Source organism: Anarhichas minor, unplaced genomic scaffold (genome assembly GCF_050575085.1).
Source record: "Anarhichas minor isolate MPS153535 unplaced genomic scaffold, ASM5057508v1 ptg000025l, whole genome shotgun sequence".
NCBI classification, from domain to species: Eukaryota; Metazoa; Chordata; class Actinopteri; order Perciformes; family Anarhichadidae; genus Anarhichas; species Anarhichas minor.
Genome location: NW_027466471.1, coordinates 13,443,789 through 13,460,922, shown reverse-complemented (window position 1 = coordinate 13,460,922; position 17,134 = coordinate 13,443,789). Strand labels below are relative to the sequence as shown.

General features: G+C 44.1%; 1 protein-coding gene across 4 annotated transcripts in view; it reads left to right on the top strand.

The window, feature by feature from the left end:
- mef2cb (myocyte enhancer factor 2cb) overlaps positions 1-17,134 on the top strand; it is a 60,904-nt gene that overhangs the window by 18,066 nt on the left and 25,704 nt on the right. For all 4 annotated transcript variants that reach the window (XM_076099270.1, XM_076099268.1, XM_076099269.1 and 1 more), the window contains exons 2-3: positions 3,339-3,552; positions 12,818-13,021. In XM_076099270.1, the coding sequence (XP_075955385.1) occupies positions 3,499-3,552; positions 12,818-13,021 (258 nt within the window). In that variant the 5' untranslated portion in view covers positions 3,339-3,498. The remainder of the gene's footprint in view (positions 1-3,338; positions 3,553-12,817; positions 13,022-17,134) is intronic.

Here is a 17,134-nt window from a genome sequence, read left to right as displayed (position 1 = left end):
ATATAAAACAAGCAGAGGAGCAACCGTTGTCCTTCTGTCTGCTTGGTGCGAGCGTGCTCTCTGACCCTAGCAGTCGCTCGCTCCAGCCTCCTTCCAGTTACCGAGCTCGTGTGAATGCAGGCGCACCATTAGTCAGACTCCACAGAGGAGATAAAGGCACCCTTTAGTGTATTCGTCATTTTTCACAGCTCATTCCGTCTTTCCCCACGCCTTACATTGGGATTAGCAAAGTGGCTTTATGTGGACAAGCTTGTTAGTTCTTTCTTCTGTCTCACTCTATCTGTCTTCATTTATTCATCCTCTTAGTTCTTTCTCACCGTATCTGCCCTCTCAAGGTCAGGTGTCAGTGTCAGTCCCCCTCGAAACATTCCTGCTCAGGATTACTGCCCTGTGCCACTCGACCATCCTCACTAAGCAGTGCTTGTTTCCTGCATTCCCCTCCATTCCGCTGTCTTGGCATCATGAGGCTAAATTGGATTGAGTGATTCAGTGGTAATCTGTTAAATTAACTGATGCTTTATCCACTATGAGGAAATAAGAGGGAAGGGAGCCCAATGAGGAGGTGGGCACTCAGTTCTCATCCAGAAGCTGCCTGGCACTCATATGGGACGGGGGCGGGTGTGAGGAAAAGTCGGTGGGGGTTGGCGGGATGGGGGGGGAGTCGGAAGAGAGGTGGGGACAGAGGGAAGGGGAACTAGGTTCGTTGTGTAGGAGGAGGTAGAGGAGGCAAGAGTGAGAAGGGATGGGGAAGGAGGGGGTGGCTGAGGCGGGGGACGCCGCCACAGCGCTAAGCGGCAGCAGAACCTCACCTCGGGGAGCGTTAGCTGGTGCTGAGAGCCAAAAGCAGGGATTAAATGTTCAGGACACGGGCTTAGTCTTAGCCTTAATGTTACGTAAGGCCTAAGGTGTTGCCCCAGTGGTTGTTGACATTGAGAGGTTCAGCTCTGCTCAGTGTGCTGTGGGAGGAACGAGGAGGAGGTGGAGGCCAGGAGGCAGGGATCACGGAGGTAACGCCTCCTTGTTTGGAGCGATGCCCAGGCTGGGTAGTGTTGAGCACAAAGACTGGGAGGGGAGGATGCTTGTCAGCCTGTGATTGAAGTACGCCAGCTTGATTGATATCCTTGTCTGGCTGTCTTGTGCCAAGCGCCTTAGTGTTGGCTTGTAATCCTAGTTTGTCTGACAACATCCTTCTTTGTTTTCTTCCAGAGGGCAGCTCTTTGTTTTTCTGTCTATGGATGGGTGTGTTTGCGCAAAGCAATGCTAAAATGTTTTGGATAGCCTCTTCAGAGCTGCCACTGAGTTATTTTAGATCTTGTTATTATTATGATGGTGCAGTCCGGCTGTTGTCCTATCTGCCAAATGATGCATTTATGTTTGCATCTCATTTCTTCCATAAAGTGGGCGTATTCCAAACCATCAACCAGGGAGGTTTTTGTCATGTATTTCATCATTGTTCAAATTGTATTGTCTCACTTTGTTGTCCATTTTTGTGTGATGGAAGTTTTTGGCTAAGAATCTTATAATATACACAATAATCAGTGTGATGTCATTCCTTAAAAATGTAATAAATTTACTAAATCTATGTTATGCATATGGACTCCACATCGCCCACATCATCATAGTTAAACCTAACTCAACTAAACACTACAGAACCCTAGGTCTTGAAGGATCCAAGCAGGTAGTACACAGCCTGTGTCTTCTGTTGCAAATGAAAATATATACAGTTATGTACTACTGCTATAGGCCTCCGTCTGTCACTAGGAGACACAGTATCCCTGGATGTCCCTATTACGCACTTTCATTATCAATGTCCTACTCTCTAGCACAAAGAGGTCAAGTGCATAGCAATGTGCTACGCTCACCTCAGGGGTTTAGAGCTTTCCTGTGCTTTCTCATGCATGTTACTCAATAAATACATGGATTCAGGTTACGGGAAGACAAAAAAAGGAAAGAAGGGGAACGGAAGTGCATTAAAATGTGCATGTATGTGTGCGGGAGTGTGCAAAGGAGAGAAAATGAGAGATTGAGGAAGAGAGCAAGGTTGTATGAGAGAAGAGAGAGAGAGAGTGATGGAGAGAGACTGAGACTGACATGTCTTTTGGTGAAGCAGTGTCGTCTTCCACATCAATGTCTGATGCTCGTGCTGCCAGGTGCCGGAAATCTGGTTCAGAAAGGAGAGAAGAGAGAAGAAGGGGAAAGTAGAGAAAAAAAGGCAGCGTAGATGGAGGAATTTTTTTTTTTTTATGTGACGGCGCTGACAGCTCCCCTGCATTGCACTGAGCTTAAATAATGGGATGCTCATTTGCATAACGAGGGACGTTATCACCTCTACTGTCAAAAGAAAACACAACAACAGTTCTTCTGCTCCTCCCTGAGATAGATTGGGTTGGCCTACTTTAGCACTCTGGAGAGATGCACTGGAGCTCTGGCTTAGCCAAGCTCAGACAAGAACACACTCACACACAAACACACACACACACACACACACACAAACATGTGCACACTCTCACACATGCACGCACGCGTGGACACACAGAGTCACTCACTCACGCAAACTTTTTGGAGCGCAGCTTTCTTCTTCGCACATGCAGTCCAGCTCATCAGCTGCTGGCCTCCACTCCTCGAACACACGCACTTCGCCGTGTGCACACACGCAAACGCGCAAGTGCATTTATTAAGATGCTCTCACTGAAATGCAATGTCTCCAGCTGGATTAGGTTCATGTTGGAATTCTTTTTGATTTCTGTCTCTAAGAAACGTCCTTCTACCCATGTTTCAAAAGATCTCTTGGCACTTTTCGTCTCCTTGTCTTTTTTTGGCTTTGTTTTGCCAAAATATGGCACGAGTGATCTCGGTTTTACATCTGTATTCTATCCTGCGACTCATGTCTGCCATTTTGGAGATGAGCAGCAGATAGAGTCGAAAAAGCTGTGTCTGGCAGCTCCACTGTCAATACAGTGCAGTTCGTGGGAAGAAACAAAATGTATTTCTCAGTCTGGAGGTAATGTTACAGTGTTGGTGATTAGAGCGTTTAAGTTAGCGGCACTTCCAAAACACTGTCAAACTCTCTGTGAACGAAGCGAGATCCTGACAGCGCTGTCTCTTCTCATAGTCGGTGCCTGGGAAAAAAATGCAAAAGCTGATTTGCATGATATCGACAGTGAAAAACACAGCCGTTCTCACAACATTGTTGACAGATTCTTTGTCTTTCTTCACCCTCCCTTGTGGCTGCCACGATGCCACTTTTATTATTTTTTTTCTCTCAGTATTTTGCCATATTTCATTTCATTTAATGCTTATCCTCTCCTCTCCTCCCCCTCCCCATTTATTTCTTGCAGGTACGGATGCTGGAATCTTTGAGTTGATTGGAACAAATAGAAAGCAGAAAAAAGACAGATAGAGGAAGAGCAGAAGAGTGAGGAGAAAGAAGAAGAAAGAGGAGAGAGAAGAAAGCAGAAAGTTCTTTAGAAAGAGGAGAGAAAGAAAGAGACTGGGACGATGGGGAGGAAAAAGATTCAGATCACGCGGATTATGGATGAACGCAACAGACAGGTAAGTCCCTGGGGGAGGGGAGGATGGATGAGTATGAGGGTGAAGAATGGAAGGGGTGGAGGATGGAGGAAGGAGAAACACCCTACACCCCCTCAACAATGAAGGTCTTCAGGGAGTCTGGGCAATATGTGAACTTGGCGACAGAGTGGTATATTCAAAGATAGCACTGATGTTGCTTTGGGTGGAAGAGTTCCATTGGGTTATAATGGCAGGTTTGTTTCCCCACAATCTCAACAAAGTGTGAGGGCACCAGGAGGATTTTTCCAAACAGGGATTTGCATGAGAACATTTGTAATTCTCAAAAAACATTCAGCATATCACTGCCCGCTCTGAGGGCTGCGGTCTACACGCAACTGTAGCACCCTTCACACACCCAGCCTCTCACACCATGCCACCCAGTTTAGCTCACTGGCAGTGGAATATTACCGGGAAGAGGGTGGTAGCACCGGAGAAAACATAAACAAACAACTAAACAGAGATGGGATGGTCTGTAGTGACACACTGGAGTGGGCCAACAGGGTGGAGATGAAGAGCAGCCTGGGAGACAAACAAACTTGAGCTAAATCGGTAACAGTAGGACTGCTGTAGCTTTCCTCTGCATAGCACAAGAGATACGTTTTCAAACCAGCGAGACTTTACAGACGAACCTATAATGAAACCTGGCAACAATGGAATTCTTGCAAGACACTTTTTTAACAACAGCTGGCATTACTTGAGAGAGAGACATAATAAATTGTGGACAGCGTGATTCAAGCAGACACTGCCTCTGTGGCAGGAAATAGATAGAGACAGAGCTCTCTCACTGCCCTCGAGGCCCACAATTGATCACTTCCTGTGGCACGACTGACCACTGACACTCTGTCAGCATCCTGGCAGCCCAATTGGATCCATACGCTGCTAACGTGGCCCCTAGATCACAGGTCAAACAGGCACACACAACTTGCATGAACACACAGACACACTTCATCGCTTTTGCCTCCTTATCGTCTGACATCCACAAGAATAGTCCTCAACAGTTTCTCACAGCGGGCTGTATCAAACGTTTGCAGCCAGAGTAAAGTGACATAAAAAGGCTCAAGGAATCGATTGGGCAATACTGGAGGAGTAATTGAAGCAGATTGCGACCCCTGTCATGACTGGTCTCAATGAGTGTGATGTGTAAGTAGCAAGAGGATGGTGAGAGGAGAGCGAGGATGTGAAGTGAACCTGAGATGAAGAAGAAAGTTCCTGTAGTAATGGTTTTACTGTCTGTGATACACAGCGTGCTCATCTCCAAAACAGGGTGCCTTTAGAGTCATAGCTGCAGCACAGAAAGGAGAGAGTGAGAAAGAGAGATTTAATAAATATGCAGGGAGGTGTGACAGTATGCACCCATGTTCTCTGTATTCGGATTTATCTCTGTACATGCGTGTATGTTATTGTGAGACAGGCAGACGGAAAGACAAGAGGAGGTCACAGAGTTTCAGATGAGGACGAAAGCTATCGTGTTGCTGCAGCACCCACACCTCCTCCTTTCTGTTATCTCAGCCCTTCTCTCTCATCCCACCTTCAGCTGGGCCCGCCAGTTGTACCAGGCACTCCGGCTCCTGCGGATAAGGAGGGAAAGAGGGAGACAGGAAGGACACCTGAGGGGAATCGATGCCTGAGATATCCGGGCTTTACTTACAGAGAGAGGAGAAGGGAGGAGAGGAGGGAGAGAGAGGGTTCAGGGAAAGGAAAATCAATTTGTCACTGTATTTAGTTGTTTTGATCTCTGATATGATAGATTACTTATTTAGTTGTTTGTTTTAGTCGAATAGCAAGTCCTATTGACATGAAGTCACCCAGTCATGTGGTCAACGCTGCAAGCATACTGAGCATATCTCATTTAGTGTTATTCAACCTACGGCCTAAATAAATGACATCACTACATTTCGTAGAGGTGGACATCACAAGACAGAGACAGAAAACTTCAATCTTCTTCTTAGAAAAAAGAAAAGAAAAAACGGAAGCTTTGCATATTTTCACTTCCTTCTTGAGGAAAGGTCCTAGAGCCCAAGCCAAATAAACACCAGATGATTTATTGTTTTATGTCTAAAAAGGTTTACCTTAAGACTAATAAAAACTATTCTGCGGTCTTTTGCATTTAACAGATTGATGTTATTATGATTTGTACAAAATATCTACTATGTAGTTATTTGATATAATCTGAATGTTCAGAAGACCTTAAAGTTTTATGAAATAGAACATGGTTGAAAACCTTTTCCCTCCAAAACAGCAATATGAATAGACAATAAATAAAACATTGTAACATTTCCCCTGATTCTTAAATGTCGATACACACTGCAGTCCTCTTTAGAGTGGCACCACTCTGTGTGGCTGTCAACGCTACCTTGCCACCTACAGGGCTACGGTTCCTCCCGAACCCCTGCCCTCCCTGCAGCGGCAGTATGATAGTAGGCACAAGGCCTGGCTCTCTCTCTGGGCGGCCACTTTGGGCTGCCACCCCCAGGCCCAGAAACACTTCCCCAGAGCAGGGACAGAAGGGCCAGGCCTCCCTGGCGTTGACTGGCTGCCCGGAGCTCTGGACAGTGGGCAGCAGTGTGGAGCCCTGGCTCCAAGCCCCCTGACCACTCAGACCCTCTCCCAGCCTCGGGCACATGAAAGAGCCCCCTGTGCCATAAACTCATGGGCTGCTCACAGAGAGCAGACTCTCTTGCCACAGCTAGATCACACACACACACACACACACACACACACACACACACACACACACACACACACCTACAGATGCATGCACAGGTATTTTTGTGCACACACTGGTATAGATTTTTGACATTCAGATTATACAGTCAAACACATACTTAGATGGTGTATTTTGGTGTCAGGTTTATGCAGCGCAGACCAATGCATGCTTGTAAACATGTACACATCTAAAATGTGTCTATCTCTCTGGAGTCGGCCTTGTGGATCGACTAATTTGCTGCAATTGGCTCTAATTAGTGTTACCTCTCCAGCCAGTACACTCAGTGGGCTTAATTTAGGATGACTTGTTTGTACAAATATGTGTGTGTGTGTGTGTGTGTTTGTGTGTGTGTGTGTGTGTGGGGGGGGGGGGGGGGACATGCGGTTTTCAAGGGGGAACGGACCCAGGGCCAAAGGTTAAACATGGATCAGGTCATCAGTGACAGGAAGTAAAACAGCAGGATCTCCCAGCTCCCACAAACAGCAGTCACACTAACACACACTTGGCTGGAAGAGATGGTAAAATGTTTTTTTATGTCGTCCTGCATATGCCGCCTCTATTCCCTCACCATGTTAACTGCAGCTGGCTGAAATAAGTTCTCTTTTTATTTCTGCGACAAAGCATTCTTTCCTCCAATCAACAGCACTGGGGTGAGAAAATGTGCACATGAAATTAACAGCAGGAAAATAATGAGGCCCACAGGGTAGCTCCTCACCCCTGCACCCCTCCTCTAATTCCCTGTTTCCCACCTTCTACCATCTCCTTCTTTTACCCCAGCGGGTGGCACTCCTCTCTGTCATATGTTCAGCGCTTCGAGGCCTCACCTGAAAAGGGCTCACTAAGCTCTGCACCTTCTCTCCGCGGTATTGTCGTATTCTTATGCCTTCTCAACTTATGTCTCGTTTTGGTTCTCGCTCGCATGTTCTTCACATGGCTCTCCCAACCCACCTCTCTAATTTTCATTCTGTCTTGATAGTTGGTCTAGCTTTCTCTCTGTTCTTTCCTTTGCCTGCTGTTAGTATAGTATATTGTGCTCATTGTGTTATGTTATCATTGTGAAAGTAAAAGTCAGTTTATTTATTAAGTTGTATATTGGCTATAAAAAATGAAATATTCCTAAATCATAAATATGTGTAAAAATCTGATTATAAAAATACATTTGTCGCACATACCGACTGTAGACTGGCCATTCATATATTGCTTTTTTTTTTTTAAATGACTTGCTCATATACATCTTCCTGTTTTACTACTAGAAGCTAATTCTGAGCTGTGCTTATCATAAGAACACTTTGTGAAAACCTGCCGCAGAAATCACGAAAACAATTAGATGTGCGGGGACATCATTTGCCTTAAGTATACAGTGTCAGAAGTTTATCCACCTCAAATGAATGACAAAGAAAGTTATTTATGTCATTCCGGCCCCTAACTTGGGCCTTTTTGTCAGTGGGCATATCCTTTTCCAGCTGTGGCTTTTCAGCATAAACAGGAGCATACAGAGAAGTGGCCTAGCCAGCCATTACAGTGCTGTCCTGAAATGTAATTACAAGTTTTGGTAAGAACAATTTAAACTGGCATGTATTTTAAGACACCTATAACTAAAATCAGCATAATTAAGACACCACTCAATCAGTTCCACAGGTCAGCTTTTAACCAACTCAAAGTGCATGGACACTTTCGATTCAGACACTGAAAAAAGAAATGTTTGGAGTTCTGCTGCCTCTTGTTCCTACTGTGTAATGAGGACGCACTTTAGAAGAGCAGAGCATATATTAGAGGTGGGACAAAGCCTCTTTTGTCGTAATGCCCCTTTTAACAGCTTCTTTGGCTGTGAAGCAGAGTTCAGGACCAGGTCTTGGGCTCCTCTTATTCCTTTTGCGTAAGCCCGTGTCTTCCTGCTTGGCCCCTGACAATGGGATAAGTGTTTGTCTCAAGACAAATCGTGCTGCTCCATAGCTGACTGAAATCCATGTGTGTGTGTGTGTGTGTGTGCTTGCGTGTGTGTGTCCCCGCACATCCATGTTTGGTTTGCTAACCAGCAGTTTTTGGTGCCTTTCTCTCCACTCCTCCTCTTCCTCCACCTCCTCCTCCCCCAGGGAAGCAGGCAGGAGGTGGGAAGCAGAAGCGAAGCCATTGTGAAGGGGAAGCCACTGGCCTCTTCCTGTTATGAGAGGAAATGCATACAAATGTGCTTCCTGTGCGTCCGCCCCCTCTCTTCTCCCTCCTCCTCCCTCCCCTCTTTCTCTCTCCCCTCTCACCCATGTGGCATAGAAACAGCCACTATCCCTCCTTTCTTTCCGTCCCTCTGTTTATCCTGGGCGTTTTTTCTCCTTTTATTCCAGAGGAAATGTGACAAGTCAATTGTGTAGAGCAGAACAGATTATTTTATTTTCATAATTTATTATTTATTGGTTATTTTCCTAGCGGTACCATACTTTTATTTACATGGAAACAAACATGTAGAATGAAGAAAAAACGAAGAAAGAAAAGCTAAATGATTTTGGTTTGAACGAAAATGTACAATAGCGAGGGATGTGCTCTGAAAGGAGATATGATGATAACACTTTTAGGTGTTTACAGGGGGGGTGTCTGACTGCATTTGTGTGTGCATGTGTCTAAATCTCTCTTGGGATGGGTTGGCGGAGGAGGATAGGGGTGAACGAATAAGGGTTGTGTGTCACTATGAGTCTACAGTGTATGTTCACGATGCTTATGCCTACGGGTTGACAGAGTGCTCATTATGTGCCAAATGTAATTGAGACTCATGTAGCATGTATAAAGAGGTATTCGTGTATATACTAAGTAGATATGATGGGGCGGAGGGGGTGTTTTTGTCTCTTTCGAAAAGGATCCAAAATTTTGGAGGAATATTTTTACTATCTCTTACACAATGTTTTCCATAAAAGGTTTAGCTGTTGATGTGAAGTGTCCCATTATGTCATTATTTAGTCTTTACCACAACACATTTTTAAAATTGTCTACAAAATATTCCTGTGTGCGTGTGAAGATAGGGTTCATACTCTGGTTACCAATTTACTGTGAAAAGACACAGTTGGGTTCACACTCACACACTCACACTGGGCCCTTTTACCAGAATGTAAAGTTCCAAATGTGCTGCAACGTCATGCTCTCCGTTATTAACACAGTGGTGTGTCTAGCAGCACCCACTGACCAAGACACAAAGATTACACCCACTCTGACATAGGGGAGGTTTACAATTTCTTTGGTTTAACAACAAGTCCAATGTAATCCAAAGGCTAAACCCCAAGCATCAGAATTATGGCGCTTCAAAAAATTCACAGATGAATTCGATATAAGATTATACACAGTGATAAATAGAAATAAGTTCCCTTACTTACATTACTTAGAAAATACTGTCACATGGTAAAACTTGTATTGGTCTTCCATTTAATGCGCTGCTTACAAAATAAGTTAATTATCATAACATTTTACCATCAGGCATCCAGTGTCTTTAACTGTCACATGTATGTACATGTTTGTAGATCCACTGAGCCATTCATAGCATGTGTTTGACCCACTCAGAGTGCAGAGCAGTCGCTCGTCGAATAAAGGTCCAGCGCACTTACAGCTGCTGTGTGGGAGACGTTTTGACCTTGCACAGGACAGGCCGGTGGTGACAGCACCAGCTTGAATGTTGATGGGCTGAAAGGGTCACATGACAACATCATGTGAGGCCATGAAGTCACGACAGAGTTACCTCAAGCTGTAAAATTGAATACTAAAACGTAAAGATCACATAGCTTAGGTACAGCACAAATAAGTACTTTTCACGTGATGTTTTGCATCAGTATTTACCATCAAGAAACTCTCTTAAAACCTGCGTAGTTCTTCAAGCAAGCTTGCACTGTATATGGATGCCTGTGTATGTATGGGTGTATGTGCATAGCGTTAGTAATATATGTGATTTGGAAGGTAGCAGGTTGTACGTGTCAGATTGAGATGTGGGGGTGCGGTGTGATATTTATGTAGGTGTTATTGTTTGGTCAGTCAAGGCTTTTCATAATCACGCTCATTCTCTTCCTGCGGTGTTGTTAAAGTCGGTCGATATGAGAAGTAGAATGAATAAGAACGCACGCACAGTTCCTCGTTTACAATGCGATGCTCGACATAACTTTGATTGGATTCTGCTTTCAATTTTTTTACATGTTGAAATGAGAAGCAGCGTATGAGTGTCATCCAGGTACAACTTCAAACAAATACTGCTGTGTTTGCTGGGGGGGGCATGTGGACCTCCCCTTTGAGACTAGCAGCTCTGGACCTCTGGGACTCACACCCAGCCCACTGCGTGCACCACGTGCCGCCTTTTGAAACATTAATGGCCCCAGCAGAGTGACTGAGTGAGTGAGTGGGTGATAACGGAGCTGGGCCGGCAGCTAGCTGTGTCCTGCGTTTGCCCCGATGCCCCTTGCATCAAAATACCAGGGGAAGACAACACTCTACATGTCCTGTTCCTGAATAGTCTGCTTTGACCTTATGTCCTACCGTCCTGTCATCTTATTCACTCGCTCGTATACGATTTGCACTGTAGCTCTGCGGTTGTAAGGCTGGCAGACCCCTGTAGGATGCGCATGTTTCAATTTTGGACCGTACAGCCCAGAGTGGGTTGGAAATAACAATTAATTTTATTGTCACAAGATGCCTTTTGATCTTACGGCGTTGAGAATGTGACTTGTTTTTTTCATTTTTCAGTATGACTGCGTAAATGTCAGCATGGTATTTAGAGCCCAGGGGAACGTTCTCCGCCGATGTCGTCGGTGAATCAGATGCGTGTTTGTGCTGCGGTACAGAACCTGACATTGCACACGCCGCTGTGTAATGAGTTAGAATGCCGTCCGTTTCTCTGGTTTCAGCCTCTGCTGTCTGACACATAGCTCGCCGTGGCATGATGACATCACTGGAAAACTTTATCTGGTCCAGGATACGGCAGTTCATGCAAGGTTTTACCTACTCGCGGTCGAGAGGGAGAAAGACAGGGTGGAGGTGAGGGATAGCTTGGTATTCAGTTTCCCTGGTGCATCCTGGGATATATCATTTCAGGAAATCCAAAACTATCTATCAATAGCCATTCAACCCTATCTCCTCTTTCAGACCTCAGAGTAGTAAATAGAAAATCTGAAGGGCAAGACATGATAGATTTATGCCGCAAGTCATGCATTACCCTGATTTACCACACACGGAGATCTCTTCTTTAAAGCCTTTCTTTGCAAAGATTTTCATAGTCTACGGTTATCGCCTTTATATCTACTTTACTGAGTGTTGGGAGGTTTTCATTCTGTGTTTTTTGGCCGACTTGAGTGTCAGAAGAGAATAGACAAACATGCAGTTAATCAACAAACCGAGATCATTAGCCACCAGCTGGGCACAGCTTTGGCAGTATTTCCTCTGGAAGAAGCTTTGTCAATACAGATCTTCAATGTAAATAATACACACAGTCACAGAAGGAAATGAAATGAAAGAAAGTGCAATGCAAAAACGCAGTGTTGCTCGGACAAGGAAGCTGGCAGTGGCACATTTTCTTGTTTTACCATACAGGCCAAAGAGCTTGCACACATGGCTTGGAAAGGAAACCAGGTGCAGCTCACTTTCACTGCTCTAGTTTTCATCCAAACAATAGAGGAATAGAGGCTGTTCTATTTTGACAATGTGGGCACTTGTATGCGTGTGTTATTTAAGTTACCAATCTTGGGCCCCGCACACATACACATACACATGCATGCACTCACACGCCAGAGAGAGAGAGAGAGAGAGAGAGAGAGAGAAAAGGCCCCATTAGAGAAGATAAATGTTGTGGTTTAAGTTGAGTGTATTGTCACTATTTGAGCTCTCACAAATAGTTTCAAGCGCAGTCAGGGAACCCATCCGTTATTTATATCAATGGTTTGTTATTCACTATGAGAGGCGGTTAATAGGGCAAAAAAAACCAACTGAACAATGTGTGTTAATGTCACTGAGAAAATAAATAGTATGCCTCAGCTATTTCTTTTAGATGAAAATAGTTATAGGTTTCTGTATTTATTTGTGTCAAAGCGGGAATGAGAGAGCGAGCACATTCGGGCCATGAAAAAGAGACTATTTAACGTGACATATGTTGTATGATGAACCTCTGTGCGCTTTGATGTACAAGCAATAACCGTTATCTGTCTGAGACTGAGTATTTTCGGTTCCCTAAATACAAACCCAGCTTCTTTTTTTTTTTCCTGGTATAGTCAATGGACTGTTACAGTCAGGGAGCATTGAACCATCAGCAGACTCCACTTTCCTTTAATTCAGTTTCCCTGAGAATTACTCATTTTAAAGAGTAAAAGTTACATCAGATTTCTATTTATTCTCTCATTAGAGCGAATATTGAGAGAATGGGGGACTTTTTTTCTATAATTAAATTATGACTACATGTCAGACATGTATGATTGATTGGATTATAGGTGAATCACATTCAGTTCAGGGACACTAGATGTGTGAATATAAATCTTCAATGCCTCACGGTGAATATGTATATTTTCTTTATCTCCTTCTTTTACCCAGGTGACATTTACAAAGAGAAAGTTTGGCCTGATGAAGAAGGCGTATGAGCTGAGCGTGCTGTGTGACTGTGAGATCGCCCTGATCATCTTCAATAGCACCAACAAGCTGTTCCAGTATGCCAGCACAGACATGGACAAGGTCCTGCTTAAATACACCGAGTACAACGAGCCCCATGAGAGCAGGACCAACTCCGACATTGTGGAGGTAAGAAGACGCGCTCACACATGCACAGGAGCACATGCACACTCATGCACACTCATGCAAACACACAGAAACGCACAAGCAGACAGATGGTTACAGCATTTGTGACTCATTTAGCAACCCTTACTTCTCTCTTTTGTTCTTCACACCTAACATAGTGTAAAAAATAATTGCTCCCATAGTTTGTCGGTCTTCCACAAGGGTCCAGTCCCAATATAAATTTTAAAAAGCTATTTTAACACCTACATTATATTGTTAATTTCAAGAGAATATGTTTATTTAAATTGCCTCCTTGTATTGTGTGTACTTTGTAACAAAAACGTGTTAGCCTATCATTGATCTGGACCTTTCAGACAGTCCCCTGTGGTGTGCAATCACCAGCCCCTGCCCTTGGTGTCTTGTCACCATTGATGTGCCTCTTAGACGAGGATGTTGATCTGACTTGCTTAGGACACATGCCGCTTGTATGGCTCAAGGCGATGTTAAACAGCACTGTCAGGCCAGCCAGTAGGCAGGTGGATAAAGCAGGAAATGACGCTGGCACCCTCCAGGATTCTTAAGCTCCCAACGTGAACCTGTCATGCAACATTCACACTGTAGCTCGGCGGGCCACACACACACACACACTTGCATGCATTCATGCAGGGTTTATCCCCTTCTCTTGTGCACACACATTTACACTCACACCATGTTTGCTGATTAAACTGTCCCACAAAGAATAAATAATATTGTTCAACAATATGAAAATATCACATAATTCACATAATCCATGCTTGCTACATGAATTCTTTAAATAGGAGTTTGTTTTTACAGTAGGCTTTATTTATATGGTGATAAATAACAAATACCGATAATATATCCAACATTCTACATTTCTACAATTCTGTCAGTTTAGAGGTCATAGAAAACCTCAACTGTGTCCTGATGTGTTTACTTCTTTTTTTTGTGCATGCATGCTCAATTAGTAATGAAATAGGCACCTGATGGTAACACAATGTTAATTTGTTAGGGTGTCGTGGTCACGACAGTCTGCCATTCTAAAAAATAAATACCGAAAGAAAAGTGGGTACCCAGTGAGACATAATGAACGTATACTCTGAGCACACTATGGAGCTGGCTGTCCAGTCTAACACAGGATCAAACAGCATGGGACATGTTTTTATCTTCATTCATGTGGGTGTTGCTGTGCTTGTCGCCCGCCCACGGGTGGACAGGCCCACCGGCAACAGTCCTGCTATTCCAGATGGCACTCTGCACCTGACTATAAACCTTTTGAATTCACACATTCATATCAGATGTCTTTTGCTTTGGAAAATATTTTGTCTTACATTATTCCCATTCTATATATATAATTACATATTCCTTCTTAGCATATTTGGAGGTTAAAAGAACAGCATAAATGTGTTGCTTTTGTTCCATCGCCGTGTACATTTGGTGCAGTCAAATATGTAGTGTGTTAATGTAACCCATACATCAAGGGATACAGCACTCAACATACGACTAACCTTAATGACGAAAACAAAGAGAATGGACTGGGTGCATTATCATGGACAGTACTTAGAACACAAATAAATCCACGAGAGACAGCATAACAGCTTATTCTTTTTTGCAATGCAGGATGTGCTCTTATTCCCTTCCTGTCATTCATATTATTGAGCTTTTTTTTTAATTGTTAATGTGGATGAGGCTACATCTTTTATAAGCTTAGATTCCTTTATAAACTATGAAATCAGTTTTATCTTAGTTATAATATGATGTGTTATTCTAAAACATTAAATAATCAGTAACGCTGTCTACATCTACGCTGTGTAATCAAAGCTTTGCATCTTATTAGCAATACATATGAATTGCCACAGTTTGTGCAAAATGAATCGTATCCTAGTATATCAGAAGGGATACAAAATGATTCTCTGTGCATTATATCATTTACATTAACCTATCTAGCATCCACTCTGCCTGAAAGGACTGATGTATTTTATGCAGCAAGACCTTCAGCCACTGTATAGTCAGTGCATTACCCTGCCCCAGCTGAACCCATGAAGAGAGTTGTCACATGTTTCAGCAAGTGCCTGTGACGAGAGCTCCCCGCTTTGAAGCTCTCTCTTTAACAGTGTCTCCATTAGAGAGCAGAGGATGGCTAACGTGTAAACAGCCGTGTCAGGGGAAGACGCTAAAGAGCCTAGTGGGGGCGAGTGCCGTGGAGCACTACCTACACTGTGATCCCTGGAGGACTCTGAGCAACTCACAGCGGCAGAAATCGATCTGAAGAGGCCTTCATCCTCAGCTGCGGCTTGCTAACGGGATTGGCCACGGGGCTGACACTAGCACGTTTAGCATGGGTGGGAGGAGGGTGTGCGCAGAGGGAGGGTGAGCGAGGGGAACGGTGGGTTGGATCTCTCCCGCCGAGCCTTATGTGCCGCTGCTAGGCTACGTCACAGGTGGATAATGGTGGGTGGGCTTTTGAGTTTGGGGGGGGGGGGGTAGACAGGAGCGAAGCGGACTTCCTGTTGAGATGGCAGGATGATGAGGAGGAGGTCAAGAACATGAGGGGGGGGCTGGATTTAGAGGTGTATATGAAATCTAGGTCCCCCCCATAGAGGAAAAAAACTCAATGACATGATATATAGCATATTTAATTTCAAAATTTGTAGGAAGCTCTTGTCTTTAGAAGTATACAAACTGCATGCATCTCTCTCCCTCTGTTGCTGCTGTGCCTGAAGGTGTAGTGGGAGGAGAGGCAGAGGTAGGGGAGCGGAGCTCAGAGTGTGGGCGGATGGCATAGAGGCCTGCTACATTAGCAATAAAGCTCTATGTAATTAGCATGTCTTTGGTTGATAATTAGCGTTGTTCAGAGAGTGGCACTGAGAGCGGTGCACAGACTCTCTAGCTACAGCATGTTTACAAGAGGCCGGAGGGCTTTTTTCTATCCCTCCCTCGCTCACTCTTTTTCTTCTCTTTCATCGAACATACATAATCTCTAAAATGTTTCTTTGTATTAGGCTGAATCTATGGATGGGTCAATGGGTGTATGTAAGACACCGAAATAGGAGGTTGAAAAAAGAGGGATAGAGAGAGAGAGAGAGGAGTGGTAAAGAAGATCTTGATGACTCACTTGAAAACAGTCTCAGCTGGGAATGACACTTCCACAAATATCTGTGAAAGCAAAAGAACCAAGAAACTAAAGCTAACCCTCTTTGAAGCACAAGTGGTAAAACAAAAGAAGCATTGCTAATCCAAATGGCTACAAGTATTATCACATTTACAATTTATGACCCCTAGAAACCGATAATAATTACATAAAACAGTGGAAATCTGAAACAAACTGAGGACATGTTTTTTTTAAATGCGTAATTTCATTGCAAGCCACACATGTCATGCAGGATACAGTGGTATCTAAACTCGCAGAGTCTCCCCCTCAGAGACTATAATAAAACATGCACTACACGCTGTTATCAACTGTTACATAAACAAGTGGGGAGGTCCTCTTAATTAATGCTAATTGTTCAAAGAGACATGCAAGCTCATCAAGGCTCTCGTAGCTTGATGAAAGCAAACACAGAGGCGGATCCTCCCGTCATTGGATGTCCGAGCAGGGTCCAAAATGTGTCATCTTGGCCGGTCTACAGTACACTCTGAGTCTGGCTCCAGATAAAACAGTCAAACACGCAGATAGATTTCCCATACTCGTTGTCTGCCCGGCTGGTTTCCTGGACATGAGAACGCCATTAGAGGAGAAATGGGAAGCCGTGTTGGGAAATGACAAGAGAAAAGATCCATCCCTTTCTTTTTCCTTTTTTTATATACCTGCTTAAGAACAATCACTTTCGTCTCTTATTGGTGATTTATTATGCCGGTACGGGGGTGGTTTATTGCGTTAGCAAATGAAAGAGTCCTTTCTTTCCCCTCCCGATGATTGCAGATCAAGCCCAAACCTAAGCAGCGCTGGCTGGCTCTTGCTGTGATTGAACGGCCCCAAATCCAACTACACACTTGGGCTGGGCCAAATCCCTGTTCCACAATGTGTTTGTTTACCCCTCTGTTGAAACAAAGAACACAGGTTTGCGAAACAACTAAAGCGTTCGTGAGGGAACTATGCCCCCTGAATGTCTGGATATA